The sequence below is a fragment of the Onychostoma macrolepis genome, chromosome 02 (genome assembly GCF_012432095.1).
Source record: "Onychostoma macrolepis isolate SWU-2019 chromosome 02, ASM1243209v1, whole genome shotgun sequence".
NCBI lineage: Eukaryota > Metazoa > Chordata > Actinopteri > Cypriniformes > Cyprinidae > Onychostoma > Onychostoma macrolepis.
This window is the reverse complement of record NC_081156.1, coordinates 30,024,236-30,049,002: the sequence shown is the minus strand read 5'-3', so window position 1 is coordinate 30,049,002 and position 24,767 is coordinate 30,024,236. Positions and strand designations below refer to the sequence as shown.

At 34.3% G+C, this 24,767-nt stretch overlaps 1 protein-coding gene across 14 annotated transcripts in view; it reads right to left on the bottom strand.

Moving 5' to 3' along the window:
- The window catches only part of mbnl1 (muscleblind-like splicing regulator 1), a 69,054-nt gene that overhangs the window by 17,946 nt on the left and 26,341 nt on the right, over positions 1–24,767 (bottom strand). For all 14 annotated transcript variants that reach the window (XM_058758702.1, XM_058758743.1, XM_058758757.1 and 11 more), the window contains one exon: positions 18,261–18,857. In XM_058758702.1, the coding sequence (XP_058614685.1) occupies positions 18,261–18,434 (174 nt within the window). In that variant the 5' untranslated portion in view covers positions 18,435–18,857. The remainder of the gene's footprint in view (positions 1–18,260; positions 18,858–24,767) is intronic.

Genomic DNA, 24,767 nt, shown 5'->3' with positions numbered 1-24,767 from the left:
ATTAAAATAATATTCTATTTGTGGCATCCAATAATACAGCACAATCCAGTTTAGTTTTTTTTTTTTTTTTAATTTTTTAAATTTATTATATATTTTATATATTTTAATTATATAATGATAGTTTAAATAATAATTAAAAGTTCTTAATACAGCATTTTTATTTATTCTTGCAAAATGACTGTAAAACAGTGTTTTTATATTATTTTTTTAATTACAGCTATGACAGTAGAAGTAGATGCATATAGACAATAAACCAAAAATTATAAAGTGCCTTTCAAAAGTAAGATTTTATCATGTTATTGAAAGTCCCTTTGCTCACCAAGGCTACATTTGTCTGATAAAAAAATACAGTAATATTGTGACGTATTATTACAATTTAATATGATCGTTTTCTATTTTGATATTTAAAAAAAAAAAAAAAATGTAATTTATTCCTGTCGTGCAAAGATGAATATTCATCAGCCATTGCTTGAGTCTTCAGTGTCACATGATCCTTCAGAAATCATTCTAATAGGCTAATTTGCTGTGCTGCTTAATATTTTTGTAGAAATCACGATACTTTTTTTTCAGGATTCGTTGATGAATATAAAGTTCAAAAGAACAGCATTTATTTGAAATAGACATTTTTTGTAACATTACACATGTCTTGTCACATTTGATCAACTGTGTCCTTGCTGAATAAACATATTGGCCTAATTTCTCGCAAAACACACACACACACACACACACACACACACACACACACAGTTCATGTTTTTGTAGAGACAATATAAATGTGTAGCACTTTTACTCCCATTTCAGCTAAACCAAGTCCATAATAAGTGTGGGACCTGTTAGACAAACACTGTGAGCGAGAGGTCAGGTCAGTCAATTCCAGGGGAAAATAGCAGGGAGTCAGATGTCCCTCAGCAGTATCACACACACAAACACAGCCCTAAATGTTAAACCCTCTCTGGGTTTGTCTTTCTCCACTATTATAAGCTGACAGGCGTCATCAATTCATCCTGGTCACTGATGATGTAAAAAGTGAAGGTCTCCACCAGCTGCAAATTCTATTAACGAAGTTTCCCTAACACAAATAAACTAGGAACTTATCTATTACAAATCTTGATTTGACTAAACACCTGTCCAACAATCACATTTACACAACACATTAGCAGTTTGGTAACACATGCATTCCAAAAATAACATGCCAGAGCATTAAGATGATTATTTTTAGTCTAATATGAACTAATTCCAATTGAATTCACTTTGTATAACTGGTCAGTGATATACCACAGACTCAGAGGCTAACGCAGATAGCAGAACCTTCTGGAAGTGTGACGCAGGTTTGCGCTCCTATCTATGCAGCATGTAGAAAATAAATAAAACACACACATACTCGGCTGTGAGCCGGCCAATCAAAGAGTGTCTGGCTGATATTCTGTGAGCTGAAGTTTCTACCATCTGTTTAAGACATTAGTAAAGCTGGCCTCTGTGAAACAACACTGGGCTATGAGAAGATGAAGACTCTCTCAAAACTTTAGTTCCTTCTGCATTTCTGCAAACTTGATTCATGTGTCTCACACTCAAATATATAGTTTTCTAATTCAATATGCCCTTGCTAAATATCTTCAAATGTTACTACCTTAGCAACTGTTGCTGTTATTTATGATTTTTTTCAAATGTATAATTCTCATTTTACAGACAATTCAAATATATGGTAAACAATGAGATGTTTTAATTACAATTATAGCATTCAACTTATTCTAAAATGCTGTGCAATATTTAAAAAAATATTAAAAACTATTTTCATTTGCAACTGTTATGATGACAATTCATTATAATAATTATACAAAATGTTATTATATTATTTATTTATTTAATTAACAATGTAATATCACAATTTAGTTTTTCACACATTTAGACAATGATCAATCAACAGTTAAAAAATGCTATAAAAATGCTTATTATTATTATTATATTTAATAAATAATTTAATAATGTTGTATTTAATTATTGCAATTTATTTCCCACACCTTTAGATAATTATCCACTAATTAACTTTACCAGCTTGTTAAAATATTATAAAATGGTTTATTTTATTATTATTGTTATTATTATTATATTTAACAAATAATTGATACATATGTATATATATGTATGTATATTTGTGTATATATATATATAAATATATATATATACATACAAAGTATCACACATGAAGTCACTGACAATGAAAATGTTTCAAGGATCTCTGTGTGTGTGTGTGTGTGTGTGTGTGTGTGTTTTATGCGGGTCTGTGCATGTTGAAGGGTGTGTGGGTGAGAACGTTCTGTGAAAGGTGTAACACGGCCCTACTGAGCATGTGCCAAAGATATTAGTACTGTACGCTCACTGACCTGCCGAGAGGAAGAGCAAAAGAGGAGGCAGGAGGGGAAAGAATGAGGAGAGAATCAAGTTGAAGGATAAAAGAAAGACGTGTTTATGGGAGGTGGCTGTACATGTCAGGGCTAGCGGAGTCGAGTTACACTCACCCCATCTAACCCCACTCACCCCATTCCTAACCTTCTGCAGTACAGCAGCATAGGGGCTCAGGTCACATGACACACAAGATTAATTTAACTAAAGAGCCATTCAGTGGGAGAAAATGTTAGATCTAGAGTAGTGAGATCTGGAGCTCTTAACCAAACCTTAACTATTACTATTTCACAAAGATTTTCTATTTTATCCTTTATCTGTCATTTTGTACTTCCCTGTACTTCTGAGTAGCTGACCAGGTTTATATTTCACTGCAAGTTGTATTTTGTATATAACTGTGTGTGTAACAAATACAAATCTTGAGTTATGAATTACATTTAACCCCTAATTATAGATTCTGACCAAATTAAATCTTCCTTTTATAGTTGCAAACACTAAAACAATAAAAAATGTGAAACCATAATGAAAAAGAAAATATACAGTGGACCCCAAAAGTATTTAGATACTTTTAATATGAATATGAATAATGCATTCTTTTGTTGCATAATGCAAATGCATTTTTAAAGAATCAAGTATTATGCAAAATCATCCTTATCTATTTATTTCCTTTATTTTGTTTAAATTCAATAATTGATTTGTGTCGCTTGCATTGTTTTTTATAAGCTGCTGACTGGACTGAGCCATACAGAATTTTTTTACAATGATCTAATATAAATTTTTTTGAAGACTGATCCTTTTTTAAATGTCCAATTATTCTGGCCTTGCTTGCATATACACAAAAGAAAAAGAAAGAGAGAGAGAGAGAAAGAAAGAAAGAGAATTATACAAATCCACTATAAAACTACATTTTCAGTTTCGAGTGAATATAGCTCTGTCTGGCAAGTTCATGAAGCACCTATCATAAGTGCTAATATTCCTTTTTATGTTTTTTTGCATGTGCTGTTTGTAGTTTTTTATCACTGAGGAGAAAAACCTCCAGTTGCGCATGGCAGGAAACGCATTTGAAACATGATCCTCAATCAGAGTGCACTACAGACAGCCCTGTCAGTGAAATCAGAGAGAAAGTCATTCCTGATCGTCACTCGGCCTCCTGACAGCTGATGGAGAGAGCGAGAGAGAGAGGATGCAGTCTTTCCAGCACTGCTATGGCAGGTCGTTTAGGTCACTGCTTGCATATGGTCACATGTAAGCACTCAGCCAAAAAACAGAGGGTATGTTTCAATCACCTCAGGTGCGGTTTCTATGCATATGCACGCATTTACAGAGACACCATTAACACACATATAGTGAAAAAGAAAGTAATTAGCACACATATAAAAAGTGCAGCTGAATGACAAATGTACTGTATGTTATTTTTAGATATTTCACAGGTACTTCTTATCAAAATGTTGTGAATTATACTTTCATGCAGACACACTTCCATCCCTGCAATCCACTTAGTCAACTGTCAGTCTCAGTAAAAGTTTCTTGCACCAAAACTGATTTAGTTTTACGTGACTGTCTCTAACCCTTTGAATTAAACAAGAAACAAGAATTGTCCTCTCATCCTTGTAAATTGGCTGACGTTCCCTTTTTCAGCTGGACTAAAATTCCGGAAAAAAAGTCCCAACTCAGCCCATCTCAAGTTACAAAAGGTTCAGCTGACTGTACAAGGATAGGAGAGAGTTTTAGTCCAAAGGCCTCCTTTAAACCCCTCTCATATCACCAGTCTATAGTCTATACCACCATATTAAATTTGCTTAGTTTTTAGTTGTTAATTATAACAGGAACATTTTAGCTTTGTGTTGCATCGTTCACTTGCACAGTAAACAAGATAAACTTCTGTTTTACAGCTGAATGTCCAAAATGTATCAATATACTGTAGAATCACTGACATACAATTCCTAACACAGATTAAATGTGTGTTAGTGTGTGTGATTTTAAGGGGATGGAGGAAGGTCTCATCCTCTTGTATAGTGTCAGCCGCTGCTGTCCCGCAGCAACAGAGTCCCTTTGTACTTGCACTGACTTACAGTTTACTGGCGGACGTGTTTTACAATGTGTGTGTGTGTAAGTGCTCAATTGTGATCTAACTATTTTCCCCTCATTCTCTGCCTGTATATTACTGAAATAAGTCCTAGTACTCTTCATTTTCACTAATGAAGTGAATTAATTCTTATGGAAGCCCATTTCCTCCACATAAGAAAAATAAATCATGCTTTGGTAAATCATAATTTTGATTTAAAGGGGTCATATGATGCGATTTCAAGTTTTCCTTTCTCTTTGGAGTGTTACAAGCTGTTTGTGCATAGATGAGATCCCTAAAGTTGCAAAGACTAAAGTCTCAAACCCAAAGAGATATTCTTTATAAAAAGTTAAGACTCATCCACGCCCCCCTAAAACGGCTCATTTAAACACGCCCCCACGTCTACGTCACTGTGTGGGGAGATTTGCATAACACCGTATCTCATAATGGACATTGCTTTGCCATTTCTTGTCAATTTCAACTTTTTATCATAATTGTTTTTTGTCTTGTAATTTAAACTTTGCATGTCATAATTTTGACTTATCTCATAACTGACTTAGTATCTTATAATCTTTTTTTGTCATTTAATTATGACTTTTATCTCATTATTTAAATTTTTGTCAAAATTTTGACTTTTCGTCTAAAATTCACTACAACTCATAATTTTGACTTTTATCTCACAATTGACTTAATATCTGATCATCTTGCTTTGTCATTTAATTATGACTTTTATCTCATAATTTCAACTTTTTGTCATAATTTTGAATCTTCATCTAAAATTTACTACATCTCATAATTTTGACTTTTATTTCATAATTGACTTAGAATCTTGTCATAACTGTTTTTTTTGTCATGATTTTTGATTACTTTTGTCTTATAATTTAAACTTTGCATGTCATAATTTAGACTTGTTAGCTCATAATAGACTTAGTATCTAATAATCTTGCTTTGACATTTATGACTTTTATCTCATAATTTCAACTTTTTGTCATAATTTTGTTTATATGTCATCACTGACTTTGTATCTCATAATCTTGATTTGTATCATAATTTCAAGTATTTGAAACTTTTTTTATGTCTTGAAATTTTTTTTTTTGTGATAATTATGATTTACCAAAGCATTTTTTTTAGTTGGTCGAATTGAGCTTCCATACATTGTTTTTGTGTAGTGGTGTATGCTATCATTATTGCTCATGATTAGACCCCTTACTATTACAGCTTAGCGTGTAACTAAATTAACTAATTTTGTGCTAAGGATATAAATTATATCTCAAATCAAGCGCCTTGCTGCAGAAAAATGTGCCACTGCTTTGCATCTGTACCATCTCACCATCGCAACCACACAGAAACACACTAAAACACTCAGAACACCTTAGCAACACTCTAGCATCAAGATAGCAAGTTTTACACCACATTTCTTAGAAAAGTGTAGTTCTCTTTGTAGTTCTCTCTGCAATGTTCACCTATTGCTTCATCTGTGACTAGTTTTGTGGTTGACGGAGAAAGAAAGAGAGAAACAGAGATAGAGTCAGATCTTGATCAGCTGTCGCTGCTTCTGCCAACTCTTTTCTCGTTAACAGCTTCTTTGCCTCTTTATTTTGTCTCGCTACACACCCCCCTCTGACACTGCCAAGGTTCTCAAGGTGCACGTTTGTTGTCGTTGTCTCACGGCTGTCAAGATTTCCTTACACATTTCTCATGTGACCACACGCCTGGCTCATCCGAAGCGAAAGGGTGGGGTCAAAGGTCACGGAGCTGTCTGCAGTAATTAATGTCATTCGGATATGTCTACTTCCACTCACAGATGTTTGTTTGTCTATCATGGTGGGGGACTTTTTCCACCGTCTTCTATTGAGACAATAAAATTTCTATCCCTAAACCTAAAACAGGTTTGTGGGAGGGTTTCACACAAAATAATTTTTATACTTTCAGTCAGACATGAAGACCGTTGTCTGGCCCACATGTAGGCTATAACTGGCATACACATAGATGTTTAACTCTCTGTATGATTACCTTATCAGTGTGAGATTACGTGGATCTCAGTAACAGGATTAACAGTGTTCACAGTGGCTTTAGGGCGCTACAGCCGATTAGCAGCAATGTGAGCTGTCCAGTGTGACACAGGATTAGGATTATAATCCCGGGATTATCCGTATAGTCTCCATGGGATTATCTGACCCTCCCTCCTTTACCCTCAAAGTCGGGGTGATCTCTTTCAGGTCCTGTGAAGGGCTCTCCCACAGATACTCATCTGATAACTTCTCAAATTCAGCTGTGTTCTGCACTCTAAACACTTTTTGAAAGTTATTATTATTAGACATGGAACATAAAAGGTATAAATATATACAAAGTAAAAATACAAAGTACAAAAAAAAAAAATATATATATATATATATACACACACACACACACACTACTGGTCAAATAAGCATATTAAAATGATTTCTGAATGATCATGTGACACTTAAGACTGTAGTAGTTGCTGCTGAAAATTCAGCTTTGCATCACAGGAATAAATAACATTTTAATATATATTAAAATAGAAAACTGTTATTTTAAACTGTAATAATATTTTACAATATTTACTGTATTTTTGATCAAATATTAGCAGCCTTGGAGGGCATAAAAACATTTAAAAATCTGATAAAAAAAAAATATCGACTGTATATATATATATATAGTATATAGAATTTACAGTAGGCCTATAAGTAAACACTACATGGACTATTATATCTCACAATGCAGTGTTCTATAAACGGAATAGAAGTACATTTTTATTTTACTCATTATTTGATCAGACCGCCAAAAGTTAACTGATTTTTACACAAATTTGGATCAAAAATTTATTTCCAATATGATCCATTTTTATCCACTTGCTGGATAAAATGTGCAACCAAGTGAGGTCATAGTGAGAATCATATTAACGTTTATAATGTTTATTGTTGCATACCGCATACAATTTCACATACTATTTTAATAGTATGTCATATAAACAGATATTAGGCAGTATAAACTGCTAAGTATGCAGTAAATAGTATCGTGTTTCAATACTAGCTCCTATGAGACAACGCACAGTGCGATGTTCATTACCGCAAAATAAACTACCACGGAGATCCTGTTTCACTCCGAAGGGGTTTATTTTGGGATAATGACCAGCTGACTATGTATTATCCTGTGCCTTCTTAGTAAATAAACAAATGAAATATTGATTTGAAATGATTTTATACAGCCACGTGATACGAGAGACGTAAAACTAGCAAAAAATCCCTCAAATATAACTTTAACAGACATACAAAAACATTTACTGCAGAATGCAAGGACTGACCAATCAAATTCAAGAGCTGTATAATCAGTAACTATATTCACATTTACAGGCATATATTATCAGATTCATAAACATTTCAAAAACATACAAAAGCATTTCAAAAACGGACTTCTTTCCTCTCTCTTTCATCATTATTCCAGGGCTTTGATAATTGAATTCAGTGTGTTTTAGATCTTTTTTCATAAATACACATCAGAATGAGCTGGGCTTAGATGGAGGGCTCTGTTGCTAGGATACCATAACCACGACAGACACAAGGTTTGTGCAAACAGTCTGCGGAGGGCTAGTCACATCTGTACCATCGCTTATGAGTGTGCGTTTTTAAAATGTCTGTAATTATATGCATTTCACCTATACTGCGATACCTCACAAACACAAAATGCACATAAAATGCTCACAAACATAATTTTATCTGCTAATGTGATATGGTGTGTGTTGCGCTCACTGCGCTAATGAATAATGCATTTCAGTGACCCCTCCCTCTTAAAGATTGATGTGTCGAGGTTGATGATGCATTTCCTGTCAGTGAGAGCTTTGATGACTCAGCCCGTTCAGCTCTACAGGAAGTGCAGGGTCCACTCCCAGAGTTCACTAGAAGCTGAGTCACGCAGAGATGAAATCTCTCTCACAGCGACACACAGGGCTGGACGACCAGCACACACACACACACACACACACACACACACTGAAGTAGGTCAGGGTCAGGCTGTTCCTGATAAGCGGTCTATCTAACTCTTTCAGGGGCCAATTTGGGTTAAAAACTCATATGCATGTCCTCCAGTGCACGTGACTCCCAGAATGCATTGCAGTTGAGGAAACTTTATTTAAGTAATGAACTAGTGTATGCTATAGTAAAAAAAGAAAATAAAAAATGAGCAAGAGAAAGGGAGGGAGCAGGAATTAGATGATTTTGTTATGACACACTGGGACAGTATGTCAGATAAACAGTTTTCTCTGTCTGCTGGTCGGGTTCATGCTCTGTGTGTGTGTGTGTGTGTGTGTGTGTGTGTGTTAGATCCCAGTGCTGGCTTGTTTCTATGGCGTGATCCAGGAATGAAAACGTCCTCTGTGGATTTACTGCGCTCATGTTTATGCTTTCAAACAGTCATTTATTCTCTAATGAATGCCCAGTGTGTCTGTGTTTTCTGTGAGTGTACATTCCATGAGCGTGTTACTAACAGTGGTTGGGCTGCTGTAGGGCATTGGTTGTTCTGTCTCCATACATGGTTTGACTGTTTCAGTCCCGTTCTCTAGTGCTTGTTGAGTGTGTCGAGTTGATCACATTTGTTGAATGTTACTACACTCACAGGACCGCAGACTGACTGTCTGTCTGTCCATGTTCCATTTTAAGTATCAACTTTTCTTAGATGTTTCTCTTAAAATTATATTGTACACTCTAAAAAATGCTGGGTAAATATTGGACAGGACACATGCTGGGTTGTTTTCAACCAACAGTTGGGTTAAATGTTTAACCCAACCGCTGGGTTCGTCCATATTTTACCCAGTGCTGGGTTGTATTTAACCCAGCATTTTTTAGAGTGTAGAAAAAAAAAAAAAAGAAAGAAATGAAAAAGTGAGAGAACAGAGATTTTAGTGTAGCACCATATAATTAGATTCTGTAAGAAGCTGATAAGAAATGTGTTCATGTTGAAATCTCAGAATTTGGTATCGTGCCAAATCTGAGCAAGTCTGAGACATAATTAGCACTTTTCATACACTACCTCAAATAATAATAATAAAAACTGCATAAAAGGCTGCACTAATCTGTTTGCTGTCTGGAAGAAACAACTGAGATATTAAAGAGATCTCATTAACTTCATGACTGAGTAATCTAACAGCTGGAGCCATATATTAGTATCTCAGAGCAATAAAGTGACTTCAGAGTTCAGTAGCAGAATAACGTTTAGCTTTGGTTTTTAATAGGTGTTTAGTGTAGTAAAACCCTGACGAGAGGATTGTTTGTTTGCCATTACCTAACAAAATGTAAACAGAGCGAGTCACACACAACTAAAAGGACCCTCAGAGTCTCAGACTTTGGAATGCAAGCTTGGTGTCAAAAATAGCCATATACAGAGAGAGTGAGCACACACACACACACACACACACACACACACACACACACACACGAGTTGATACGGGGTCAGAGATGACGTGAGCTTTAAAAGCTGTGAGTGTGTGCAACATGAGATTGACCCGGCCGCCATGATGACTTCTGTAGAAGCTGACAGAGTTTGGCTGAGCGCTGGAGCCGTATTCCAAAGCGCTGAGGTCTTCAGACGCAGAAGATCAGCTCCTATAAACAGGCGAATGATGGTATTTGGATCCCAGGCTACAAACTCCCTTAAGAAACTTCCCCACTAACTAAACAGTCCAAAACAAGACAAGAACAACAATTTATTATTGAATGTTGATCTGCAAGAAAGCCCAGAGGAAAACTTTTATTGCTCAGTGGTTGCTCGCTCTAAGCTCAGGACTAGATTTTTGTTTCAGTGTCAAGTTTTCCATAAAGTTACTTGGGAAAAATTTAAATAGACATTTTTTTCCAAATAATACAGTATAAGGATTTGACACGAATGTAGAAAAATGTAAAAACATAGCTCAGGTTTTTTGGGAATAAATTACACTGTTAATTTTGCATTATTTAAGTACTATTATACTATTTATTATTAATTTTTTTATATTTTCAGTTTATTGTAATTTTACTCAGTTTTAGTCATTTTATGTGATTTTTCATTTTAGTTTTTTTTTTTTTACATTTCTATATAGCTTTAATACATTTTTATTTCAATTTTTGTCATTTTAGTAAGTTTAAGTATTTTATTATTTTAACTTATTTCAGTTCGTTACCAGGGTAACATTTATCATTTTCATTTAAAAAGTTTGTATTTTTTTTCATGTAATATTTTGTTTTAGTTTTATTTGAATTTTAGTTGTAATTATTTTTGTATTTCAACTTAAATTTCAGTTATTTGCCAGGGTAACATTTCAATTTTTTTTTATTTTTTTTATTTTAGTTTATTGTATTGTATGCTATTGTATTTTTTTTTTTTTTTAGACTTAGTCCTAATAAACAATAACAATACTTCAAATCAACAGGCTCTTTAAACGAGGTCCAGTTAACCTACAAAACATAAGGTAATTGCACAGAAATGGGCTGGCAACCATTTTTTGTTTAGAAAAAGATATTACCATTCTAAGAAAAACAATTAAGATATTAAATAGGCGTTGTTTGTCATTTTTCTTTCTTAGGTGTATCAGGCTTGTGGGAGAGAACATATTGAACATATACAGAAATAATCATAGGCGTTGAGTCAATTTGAAAAGAGGGCAGACAGGAACATTTAGCCATGTGTCTCTGCTATATAATCACAGCTGCCTTCATTTAAAGGAAAAAAATGTGTAAAACCATCTAGGAAAAAAACCTCTGAATTAGTTAACATTTGGCATCTTTATTCAAGAAAATCCAGATTAAATCATTTGCTGCCAAGATTTAGTCCATTAGCTGTGAGAAATCTTTGCTAATGGATTTGCAGACTGCAGTTTTGAAGCTGCTATAGGCATACATAACAATGCAAAGTACTTAAAAGGCAATTAACATCTGCTTTATGTCAAAAAATGTCAAAGTCACATGTTAATGTCAAGCGACATCACTGTATACAGTATAGGATTCACCAGAGATTCAGGCTTCCACACCTCACCATTGAAAACAAATCCCAAATATACCCTCTTCTCAGCATCTAGCCTTTGAAATTTCATTCTTCTGAAGTTCTCATGCTATGCCTTGATCTGTTTGTCTTTTCTTTGGACGAGAATCAGTTTTTAAGGGCAGGGCAGGTTCATGCTTGATGGATGAATGCTAAGGCAAACCTGAAAGGTCCTTACATCTAAATAGGTTCAGGTTTAAAGATGAAGTGAGTTGTTTTTTGCAGCTCCACGCAGCAATATGAGCTCAACCAATGATGTGAGGTTGGGGACGGACTATCTGTCCGTTTAACCAATGGAAAATGGGGAAACCTGTTCAGAAACAATAATTATTTCAACAAGTTTTGTGATACTAGTGGCTGATAATATTATTATCAATGTTGAAAACAATTCTTTGATGAATAGAAAGCTCAAAAAAACCACATTTATTTAAAATAGATGTCTTTGGTAACATTATAAAAGTTTTACCATCATATTTCATCAAATTAATACTGAATAAAAGTATTAATTTCTTTAAACTTAATCACCCCAAACTTTTGAACAGTAGTGTATTTGTGAGTAATAATGTAGGAGAGCTATATATTTTCCCAGTCATAATAATGAGGTGATGTGTATATAATTTTAGTTAGAATATTTTTTTTTTACTTAAAACATGAATAATATTACATTACATAAGTTACGTTACATTATATATGTTAATTATATATATATATATATATGTAAAAAAAATATATATTTTATGTTGTACATGTCGAACCTGCAGACTAAATTAATTACATTTATTAATGATAATTATCACAATAAATAAATCTGCCATTATGTAATTCAGTTCATTAGACTAAATGTAGTCTGTAGGCAACAAATAAACCAGAATTCAATTGAAGCGTGGTTGCAGGTGTACAAATATTGTCTATTTTACATCAGCTTTGAAAATCCTGTTTAGCATTCAGATTTGTTCTTTGTGACTGAACAAGGTCAAAGGAGCGTTCGTTACCAGCAAATAGCGCCATTAAACTGGGAAGATCCCTCTGGTACGTTGCATAATAGCACTAACTCGAGCCAAAATGGAGAGATAAGCGTTAAATGGGAGTGCTGGTCCTCCCTACTACTGGTTGATCTCAACTTCACCTCTGTCTTGTAGGATTGACGCTCGTGAGGGCTTCTGGGAAGGGAAAGCATATTTGACTATATTCAGTCAAATGATTTGCATGATATGCAAATGCACTGTTGAAAGCATAGATACTTATTTGTGTTGTGTGTGTCTGCACCAGTGTGTTTTAGATGCCTGGTCATGTGATACCTGTTCTAATTATATCATCTAAAAGAAGGCCATCCACGGTCTGCTCTAAACGTTAAGCTGTGAGCTGCCCTCATAAAGATTGAACATTTATAATGTGACGTACACTAACATTCAAAAGTTTGGGGATGTCTGTAAGATTTTTTAATGTTTCTGAAAAAAGTCTCTCATAAAAAACGAGTCTAAAAATGAGCTCCAAGTGGGAATTACGATATTAAACATGACACAACCTTTTTTATACTTCGAAGTTACAAATTCATTGCACACAAGTCACAAGTCAGCATCAAATTGTGTTTTGGCCTCACAACAAGGTGTTTTCATGGATGAAGATGCACCCATTTGGTCCGTTTTGACCCACACTTAGATCTTCCTGTTTCTCTGTCCCCGCCAAAACCTTTGCAGTGGCCATCTTGGCTCTGTGAGCCATATGGCTGGTCTGTTTCTCGTTAGAGATGAGGAAACTGGCCAGCCGGCTCAAACATCTCTTACCCACGTCAGCTTCACTCACAAGCCACTTTTCCACTCTATGATCTTCCATTTCGCTCGGAGCAAAAGTGTAAAACAACACCAAATTCAAAGCTGTTCCTCTCTCTCTGAAAATCACTGTTATTTTTTACAGGTTCCTTTTTCCTTATATTAAAGCTCTTCTTTTCTGTTTCATTTATTGTTGCATTCACTCGCTCTCTCTATCGGTCTGGCAATATTTATACATGCAGAGATAACAGATCTATCATTCTGTCAGATGGAAGGATGATAGATAAAGCTGAGCAGTGTGTGTGTGTGTGTGTGTGTGTGTGTGTCTGGACTTTGGCCCATGGCAGTCAGCGTCAGCAGCCTCACAGTGTGCTTTTCATCCAGCCAGCCCGATTCAACATGGCCAAAAGAGCTGTTACACACACACACACACACACACACACACACACTAGACAATGTTCTTCTGTCCACATCTGCACTGAAACAATTTCTTCAGATCTTTACCTCTCTTTCTCTCTCAAACACACACAAGCACACGAGGCCAGCACTAGATTCACGACTCTCACTGGCTTTTATTCACAGTAGATCTTCTCATACGACTCCAGTCGTCTGACGCAAAACACGTGTTCATAGTTCATCTGTTTTTCCTTTAGAAAGCAGTACTGTGGCTCTACCAGAGCTGTGGGGTGTGATGGTATATATTATTAATTGTAACAAATTATCTTGCCCTTTAGTTTGCATTTATTAGGTTCCAAACAAAAGGTCAACAAATTAATGTTTAATATATAAACCATTTTTACATTAAATTTACAGAAGAAATCATTATGTACACTATTACAGTGATATAAAATATATGTGATATATTTTATAGAATAAATTAAATACTATAAATAGCTATAATATAATAAAATATATTATTGTTTAATACATTACGAGAAAAATATACCAGATAAATATAAGGCAAATAAGTAAATACACTGCTATTAAAATGTTTGGGATCAGTATGATTTTTTTTAGGAAATTAATACTTTTATTCAGCAAGAAAGCATTAAATTGATCAAAAGCAACAGCGAAGACATTTATAATGTTACAAAAGGTTTCTATTGAAAAAAAAATAAATAAATGCTGTTCTTTTGAACTTTATAGTTACCAAAGAATCCTGAAACTATATATCAAGCTTTCCACAAAAATATTATACAGAAGTTTTCATAAAAATCAGATTTGTCATCACAGGAAGAAATTAGATTTCAAAATATATTAAAACAGAAAACACTTAATTTAAATTGTAATATTTCACAAAATGAATGTGTTTTTGATGATAAATGCTGCCTTGGTGAGCATAAGAGACTTCTGTCAAAATTTTTTTTTTTTTAAATCTTACTGAGCCCCAAATTTTAACAGTAATGTATAATACAAAATAAAATAAAATATAATATAATATAATATGCAAATTAATATCTACTATGGTTTGGTATTACTCCCATATTCATTTACTGTTGTACTTACATACCATTTGACAAATAAAAAATGCTGTATATTTTTTGAAAGTGTCTCGACTACTGCATGTGTCCAATATAAACAAATGTATGTGTGTGTGTGTGTATGTGTGTGTGTGTGTGTGTGTGTGTGTGTGTGTGTGTATGTGTGTGCGCGTTTTTGTGAAAAGTCAGGACATAGATTTGTATAATGACAAAGGTATGACATAGGTATTACAAGGTGAAGGTGACATCTCAGGACATTGACCCATGTCCCCGCTTTTCAAAACGCTTATAAATCACTCAGAATGAGTTTTTTTTGGGGAAAGTTGACATGCACAGTCTCCTGTAAGGGGTAGGTTTAGGTGTAGGGTTGGTGTAGGACAATAGCACATACAGTAAGTACAGTATAAAAACCATTACGCCTATGGAATGTCCCCACTTTTCACAAAAACGAACATGTGTGTGAATGAGTGAGTGTGTGTCTGTGGAGGGGAACACCTGAAATATTGCCAAGGTTTCTCAGCAGACCTGAGATTTAGCTTGAACCCCCCTGCCAGTGTGTGTGTGTGTGTGTGTGTGTGTGTGTGCGTATTTGCTTTTCTCCTGCCGTGTAAAAATAGATGGAAAATTACAAAGTGGCATTCCCTACTGCTCTGGAAGGAAGTGGTCATGCACACACACACACACACACACACACGCACACACACTCTTACAGTACGTGGAGTTGTTTGCAAAGTCCTGGCGCTACAAATTAACACCTAATAAACTCATAACTGATGTTTTTAATATTCCAGCAAATTTAAACATTTTAATAATTCAGCACATGTGGTCTTTTTAATATTTAAATATATTTAGTTCTATGAATAATTTAGTAGCCCCACACTAAGCCAAACACTGGATGACATGAACCAGAGTAATGGATTAGTGGAACTTCACAGAAGCTCATTCTGGACAGATGTGACATAGGCCATAATTCATTTATCAAAGCATAAGGCGTAAACTGGAAAACCCTTTTAGAAATGCTTGCTAAGACAAATCACTATTATTATTGCTCATATGTTGCATTAGATGGTTTGCAAAACATTTGCACTACGGACATGAATGATATGTCAGATTATGTGGATTATTGAGGAAAGGTGTGCTAAAAAAAGTCTTTGATGGAAGATAAAAAGGGGGGAAAAACCCATAGATGAAGGACAGATATCACAAACACAATAACAGACAACTAGAGGTGGGAAAACACCCATAACAACCTAACAACCAACTAGCAATACCCTAGCAACCACCCACGGTGGTGTGTGCACCTTAACAACACTCTAAAAATGTTGTAAATAATTTCCAGATCACATTTTCTTCAGAAAAAAATAAAATAAATAATAATAATTTTATATACACATACACACACACTTTTTTTATAATTTATTTATATATAATTTTGTTCTTTTTGAATTTATTTCTTTTTAATAAGTTATACGCCATATATGTAATGTTTTAAGATACTTTTTTACTTGATATAAAATATGATAATTATAAACTTATAAAATACAAAAAATGTTAATTACTTAATTCTATTTAATGCTATTAATTAAATAAAATAGCAACACTTATTAATTTGCATTAGCAGTGTTTAATTTTTTTGTCAGAACTCTGTAACTTTTGTATGAAATAAATGACAAAGGATAAATTAACAATTGTCCATCGCTTAAAATATCTTGTCATAACACAATAATGTTTTCCCTCTATAAACACCAAACAATTGATGTATCCAAACGGCAGAAAGTTGCGAGAACCCTAGTTTCTTCTGCTAGGCATTACAGACTTCTCTGTCTTTGTTGACTCAGACTTTCTGAGAGGGCCAGTCTTGGGGTCCGCACTGATGGATGTGATTTTTGGTGTTATTAGAGGGAAAAGCAGAGGGCTCATGGAGGAGGATCAGACCTCTGTGGAGTTATTGGCTGGTATCAGGCTGTTCATCATGAAGGATTTGGATCTGAAGAGAGCAAATACGCCGTTCAGACCTCAGGACGGGAAACGGGAATGACAGAAACACATGCATTAGCTTCTGCGAGCGGCCTCTCTCTGTATATATTATCTCATATTTTTGGGATTTGTACTATTACCAGTGGCTTTGTGCTGAATAGTCAAAGGGTTTAAAAATGCAATATAGCCATATAATTATCAACATTAAATGAAAAGCATTATCGTGAATGCCAAATCACCAGAACCTTCAGTTTTGAGAGCTTAATGTCCTCGTACTCATCCAGGCTCGGGTTCTGGTGGTTTCAGAGTGCGTAAGCTGTACTGAGTGTCTCTTTGACTCGACCAAACGAGGAACTGAACCAAAACTGCAGAAAAGAGCCGAGATCTCAGCCTGCCTTGTCCAAACATCAGAGATTCAGTGTGTTATTACAAGGCAGCAAAGCACAGAATAATCAGTTTATGTTTAGTCTTCTTCTGTGAGAGACCTGGATTTGAACATTGTCGAAATGTTTTGAAACTTTGAGAGTTTGCAGGAACTTCTCTATGCAAAACATTTAGGATTCCTATCATATAAAGGTCAAGTCTTGTTCTTTTTGTGACAATGATCATCAGTTTCGATAACAATCATGACAACAATGCTTGTGTGTTGCCACGGTCCTCCCATTAGTATTGTGGTCTAGACTACTACACTTGTAAAAGAAATTCCCATATAAAAGTCGCTGCGCTTTACAGTGCAGTTGATTTACATTTTTATATAGTGTGTGGAATGCACATGTTAGCAAGTAAGTAGGAATAAGAAATTTACGGCTAAAGCCTGCGCTGTGTCATTCTGAGGTAAAACACTGAGCCATTTATACAGCCAGATAATATGGAAACTAATCTTGCTTATTTTCATGCTCATAAAAGTGCTATTTGACTAGTAAAATGAGTAAACTAGTAAAACCTGGTAAAAATCTATAATTAATGAATGAATAAGTCAAGAATATTTGCATTAAAGGGAAACATTTCTTAAAACCAAAAATTGCTGTGGCCTCGTAGTTGGCGCACATGATTTGACACATTGATCCTGCTCATGTGGGCAGCATCTTTAATTTTTGCTTCTCTTCCTGCTCTGCCTTTTCTGTCCTTTCTCAAAAATTAATAATAAAAATTAAATAAAAATGCCTAATACATCTTTTTGAGTCCTGTCTTTTCTCTGTTTATGGAAAAACTGATAGGTCCAAAAAAATAAAAAATAAAATTATATATATATATATATATATATATATATATATATATATATATATATATATATATATATATATATATATATATACACTGTGTATAATAAAAATATAATAAAAATAATACAAGTAAAATAATAATAATTAAAAAAAAATATATAATAATAATAAATAGAATCATGTGACCAAAAGTGGATATACTCTTCTAAGAAAGATCAGACAGACAGAAGCTGAAACTAAATTTTGTTTGCATACATCTATATACTTGAAATGTCTGCAAACGGCAGTGACATTTTGAGTCTGAGGCGTTTCTTACCTTCAGTGAGTCAAAGCACGCGATGACTCTCCCGTTCTCCACCTGGCAGCTCTTGGCAGGATGCGCAAACTTGCACTCAGCATCGGAGCGAGCGCACGTTCCCCGCTGAAACTCCCGACACACCTCCAGCGTCAGCCATTTCGTGTCCCGCATGTGAGCCATATTCATCGCCATCTCAACACGCTTTAGCGGCAAGCAAACTTCAATTCCTTAATATCCCAAAGTGCTTTGGGTGTGCTTGTGTTTGTCCTTTTAAGAATGTTCCTCTCCTTCTTAGATCATTAAGCTCCTCTTTCCTTGTGGATGCGCACCAGGCCAAAGCAAAAAGGACAAAAAAAATGTTGCTGCTAGGAAAAAGAGAACTGCAGTAATGGATCCCAAAGCAAAAATCCTTGAATCTGATTGGCTGATTCAATAGTGCCCACTTCAGCTCTGTGTGTTTGTTTAGGGGTCGTTCGGGGTCACGGGGATTGTGGGGTTGTGCGGGCAGTCCTTTCACTGATGTGGGCAGCAAGCAGGCAGGAAAGCTGAGGCTGGTACTATAAGCAGGTCCAAGCAGCGGCAGATGCAAGAGAGGGCACAATACTCAGTACCCACCTGCAACACACAAAACCACAGAACAGCTTTGAAAGACCTTCCTACAGGACTCTTCAGCACACATCTTCATCAAGCGAGTCTGTGATTAGATCCTTTCAATGCAAAGGAAGTTTTGCACCTTTAACTCTTCACAAAAACTGAACCGAACTGAGTAAGAGATGCTTTAGACTATCTGAAATCTTGAAAAAATGTAAAATATATGTAATTTTGGACAAGAGTTGGACTTGCAAACACAACAATTTACCTTGCAGCCAGTTTGTATAGTGTGTGTGTGTGTGTGTGTGTGTGTGTGTGTGTGTATACACTAGTTAACATTTGAAGTGGGTCAAAGTTGTCCTAAAACCAAAATGTGTAAACCAACTTTGATGAACTTTTTTGATCCACTTCAAATGTTGACTACTGATATACATATACATACATATATATATATATATATATATATATATATAACTAATTGATTACTGTCTCTAAAAATTATAAAATAATCCAAAAACATCCAAAAACAAATAAATATCTAATGAATTTAGGAATAGGTGCAATAATATAATTTATACTTTAAATGTATCCTTTAAAACTAGAAAGATTACATTTTTTAATCAGGGGAACAGAAAAGTTCCCCTAAATATATTGTATAATTCTTAATATTTCTTTTAAAATAGCATGTGAAATGAAATGCATTCTGCAACAAGAAGCAGTTCAAACTATATCATGCCACATTATCAGCATACAAACTCCTCATCATGTGGCTATCACATGACATCTGTTTGCTTCATCTAGCAATGTCCGGTTATCATCTCAGAAATAAACATATTTTGTATTTTGCATCAAGTTTCATGTAAAAACTGATCAAGTTGGGTGCATCGCAATATGAGACTCAATATTATACTGCATACTGCATATTTTGGCAGATGAAGTAGATAATTCCATACATACAGAAAATGCGCAATTCACTGGAATTGTACTAATCTTGCATACTATTTGGGCCAGACAGCATGAGTAGAATTGGAACGCAGCCCATCCTCCACTTTATCACACTATCTCTCTATGTCACTCGCCCTCGCTCTGTTTCTCACTCATTCTCTATTAGACTCTCACCAGCTGCATAAATCCTTCACGCTCCTAAAAATGCCAGAAATGCACTGAAGTCTGCAGAATACTGTCAGTCCGAGCAAATAAAACATTGTCGCACACATTCCTGGCCTAACACACACCTCACTGACACACACACACACACACACACACACACACACAAAGCAGCCCTTCACAATCTGAAGTTTCAGTCCAGGTTGAGGAAAACCGACCCAAATAGCACATCACAGCTACAGCTAAGAGCTGTGACGTATCGTTTAACAGAGACTGAGAAGGTGGAAAGTAAACGGCGAGGTCATTTCCTGTTTCTCTGAAGTATTGCGCGACTCATGGTGAGCCAATCATAGGAAGAGATGTAGCAATGTTCTCGGCCACATGCCAGTTAAGAGCAGCAGCCCAGTCTGAAAGAGGGTGAGAGAAAACACCTTTACAAAACATCTAAACTTATATGACATAGTTACTCCAGTTAGTGTTATTAAACTGTGCTAGCTTGGTATTAGCTACCTTATTATGGTATTAGTTACATTTAAAAAAGAAAAGAAATGGACAGAAATGACAAAGTTTCTTTCAATTGACAATATTTATTGTCAATGAGTCATATCTAGAGACCAGAATATCACTGAGACTTGAAAGTGGCCTCTTTTGAATTGGGACAGTAAAAAACCACCACAGAAAGTAACCAGAATACCCTAGTAACCATCCACAACAAATTGCTGAAAATCAGTTTGAACTTCTTGGCAACAAGGTCTGCATGTGCGAGAAACACTAACCATATACAGAAAATGTTAAAAATCTAAAAATAAAAAATGGAATTAGTATTTTCAGCAGAAATAAAATAACAATTAAAATGTATAATTATATAATATAAATAAATAAATACATGCTAAAACAAATAATAATTTTTTAATTTATTTATTTTGAATATATTACATAATTACAAATATTTATAATTAAAAAAAAAAAAAAAAAAAAATATATATATATATATATATATATATATATATATATATATATATATTAAATATTTAATATATTTATAATAAAAATATATTAAAACAAATAATAAAATTAAATATATAATTAGAATTAAACAGTTTCTGATAACTATTCACAATAATTTATTCTAATAATTTAAATAGTTAAAATAAATAAATATATATATATATATATATATATATATATATATATATATATATATATATATATATATATATATATATATATATATATATATACATATACACACACACACACACACACACACATGGTAAAACAAATAATAAATTCAATGAAATATAAATATTTTTAATTCTATTTATTTGATTATTTTAAAACATGTATTTGTTTATAAAATATAATAAATAAATAAATAAATAAATAAATTAATATAACTCAATAGTTTAAAATAAATGTTAAACAAACAAATTCGGTTCTTAAGCAAAAATATGGAATATCGTGGAAGTACACTATAAAACAAAAACACACAAACGTGTACTTTTGTGAAAAGTGGGGACATCCCATAGGCGTAATGGTTTTTATACTGTACAAATTGTATGTGCTATTGTCCTACATCAACTCTACACCTAAACCTACCCCTTACAGGAAACTTTGTGCTATTTCAGATTTTCAGTACACTCCATTCTGTGTGATTTATAAGCGTTTTGAAAAGTGGGGACATGGGGTAATGTCCTGAAAAGTCACCTTCTCCTTGTAATACCTGTCTTACCCTTGTCATTACACAAATGTATGTCCTCATTTGTCACAAAAACACGCGCACACAAAGAGCTTTAAAAGACACAAATGTACACAAAACACACATATACACACACACACACACATACAAAACACAGCCCTGTTTACGGAATGACATATTTTAATCCGATAAGACTACAAACTGGATCCTGGGAATGCTGAATACTCCAAACAGGCTAAATGATTTTGTGAAATGAAAAGAAAGTGATCGCTCTGGATAATGTGAATCCATGAGCCTTGCAGCATGATTCTGATCTCGCATTAAACAGGCTCATGCCTGCGTTATCTGTGTTTACTAAGAAGAGGAATAATCACCGTGACAATTAAAGGAAATTCATGCTCAGACTTGGATTCTACTTTAAGATCCTCGTCTTCACTTGAACATAACGATGCTGTTTCTTTGGTCCCTTTTTTTGGTTAAATGATTTGGCTATTATATCACCGTATATCTCCCACAATCCTTTGCAGTGGAATAACAATTCTTAGAAGTTGCTGCAAGGTCAAACGAGGAGAGAAAATAAGACCGATAGCGAGGGAGAGAGAGAATGATCTGGAAGTATGCCAATCAAAGCCCATTAAAAAGTCAAACATTTTTGCCACTGGGAGGAGAACTGGATGTTATGTTCTCTTTTCAGAAATGGAAACTATTTCAATGATTCACATGAATGAGATATTAAGTGTTGCATTCTTTTTGCACTTTGGCTTATGGCTTTATTTACGTCTGTACTGATCTCTAATACGCTCCTGCCAGTGAGAAATGCTTGATTGAACATTTGATTTCCTGTGGCTCTGTTTGCAATTCGACAGCCGTGCAATATTAAAGACCGGCTTTTTAAATGGAGGAATTATAATGAAAGGTTAAAATCAGTCTGAGTTTAGTCTGTGTCTAGGAAACAGAAAACAAACTCCCTGCACAGAGCTTTGACACTTGAAATATGCAGTGTATTAATATTAAAAAAAGCAGTGTTTGATGGAGGTTTTAAATCACATCTGTAAACAAACTAGCTACATCCTAAGCATATGGGAAATTGTTACCATTTAAGGCTGTAAAAGTGTGTCATTAATGAGCTGCACCAACACTTTTATAAATAGAAGGATACAGAACTGCAAAACTAACCAAGAAGGATTTTTACAGTATGATATAGAACTTTATGCAGTTTGTTATATATGATATATATAGTTTTTGTTGCTTTAAAGAACCCATTTAGCTGATTTTCAACTTTTTCAAATCTCCAAAGAACCATATAGCAAACTAAGAACCTTATAAGTTGTGCTGTCAAACGATTAATCGCGATTAATCGCATCCAAAATAAAAGTTTTTGTTTACATAATATATATGTGTGTACTTTGTAAATTTATTATGTATATATATAAATATACACACATACAGTATATATTTTGAAAATATGTACATTTATTTACATGTATATATTTATATTCATATCATTTATATTATATAAATATATTTAATATATATTTTCTGAAATATATACATGCATGTGTGTGTATTTATATATACATAATAAATATACATAGTGCACACACACACACACACACACACACATATATATATATATATATATATATATATATATATATATATAAAATGTAAACAATAACCTTTATTTTGGATGCAATTAATCGCGATTAATCGTTTGACAGCACTACTTATAAGCCAACCTTGTAAGAACTCAAAAATAAAGGTTATATGACGCACATCACCATTATTTTTATGATCAAACCATAGCACTAAACTTTCATGAACAAATCTGTCAGTTTATTTCAGAAAAATCCTCAAAACCATAACCTTATAAGTACATTTTGAAGAATGTGGGTAATCAACGGTAGCCACTGACTTCCATAGTATTTTTATTTTTTTTTTCATACTATGGAAGTCAATGGCTACCATCAACTGTCTGGTTACCCACATTCTTCAAAAATCTTTTTTCATCTTTTTCACATGAGTGGGAGTAAATGATAACAGGATTTTTATTTTTGGGTGAACTATCCCTTTAAGGCGTACCTTGAGAATTTAACTTAGACAGTCGGAGGCAAAGAATGGATTTTATGATGCAATATGCAATTTAAAATGCTTCTGATCTGGGATCAGGCACCATATGGATGCTCTAAAATGCTGATTACAATTTCTCCAAGTTCAGCTGAACCCAAATCAGCATTTTTTTTTCTGGCATTAATGCATGAAGGAACTGGCCTGAATCTGGGTGGAGTGCTTGATCAGAAAGGTGTGCGGGCAGCAGAGATGGTTATCTAAACCACAGCCTTCCATCGTTTGACTCAGATGTGTGTAGGTGATGATTGCCATGTTGGAAAGGGTTGAAAATAGTAGCATCACCATGGTTACACAGCACAAAGCTTCAAGCAAAAGCCCTTCTACCCAGTAACTCAGAAACATGCACAGCTCTAAACGCTCTACAAAGCTGCGTGAATTAGAGAGGTCAAAGGTTAATAATTTTTAACATACCATTTATTACCTATTCAAATGATAATAGTTAGTAATGCAGTAATTCAGTTTGATAAGAGTTAGGAATTTATCAAAACAATAAGTCATTTTTTTTCAACGACGCCCTCTAGATGTTGAACGCACAAACAAATCTTGACACGTCCAACACGCGGCCGCCATCAGACATATTTTTATTAGCAGCATTAAAGACAACAAGCATCGTTTGCATGCAAAAACACCCCAAATAAAATGCGAAGACGACAAAAATGCAAGAATGTTACTGAGACAAGACGAGGATAAGACGTGTTCGCGAGGAGATGAACAACCAGATGTGCTATTACGATAACTAATGCAGGTGCAACACATTTATCATCTCAACAGTTGTTTAACAGCTAGCATATGGGATTAAACCAACAATTAATTTACAAGAATCTTTTTGCATCAACTTTACAATCCATGATAATTCACAGTTTACATCGCTAACGTAAAATTCAGCGATTCAGAACTAGTCTAAACAGAATAAGATGCAAAATATAGTGAATGTGTGCTGGCATGTGCTTATTTTCGCAACACTTTCACTTTCTCAACTACAGCACGCCGTCGACAAA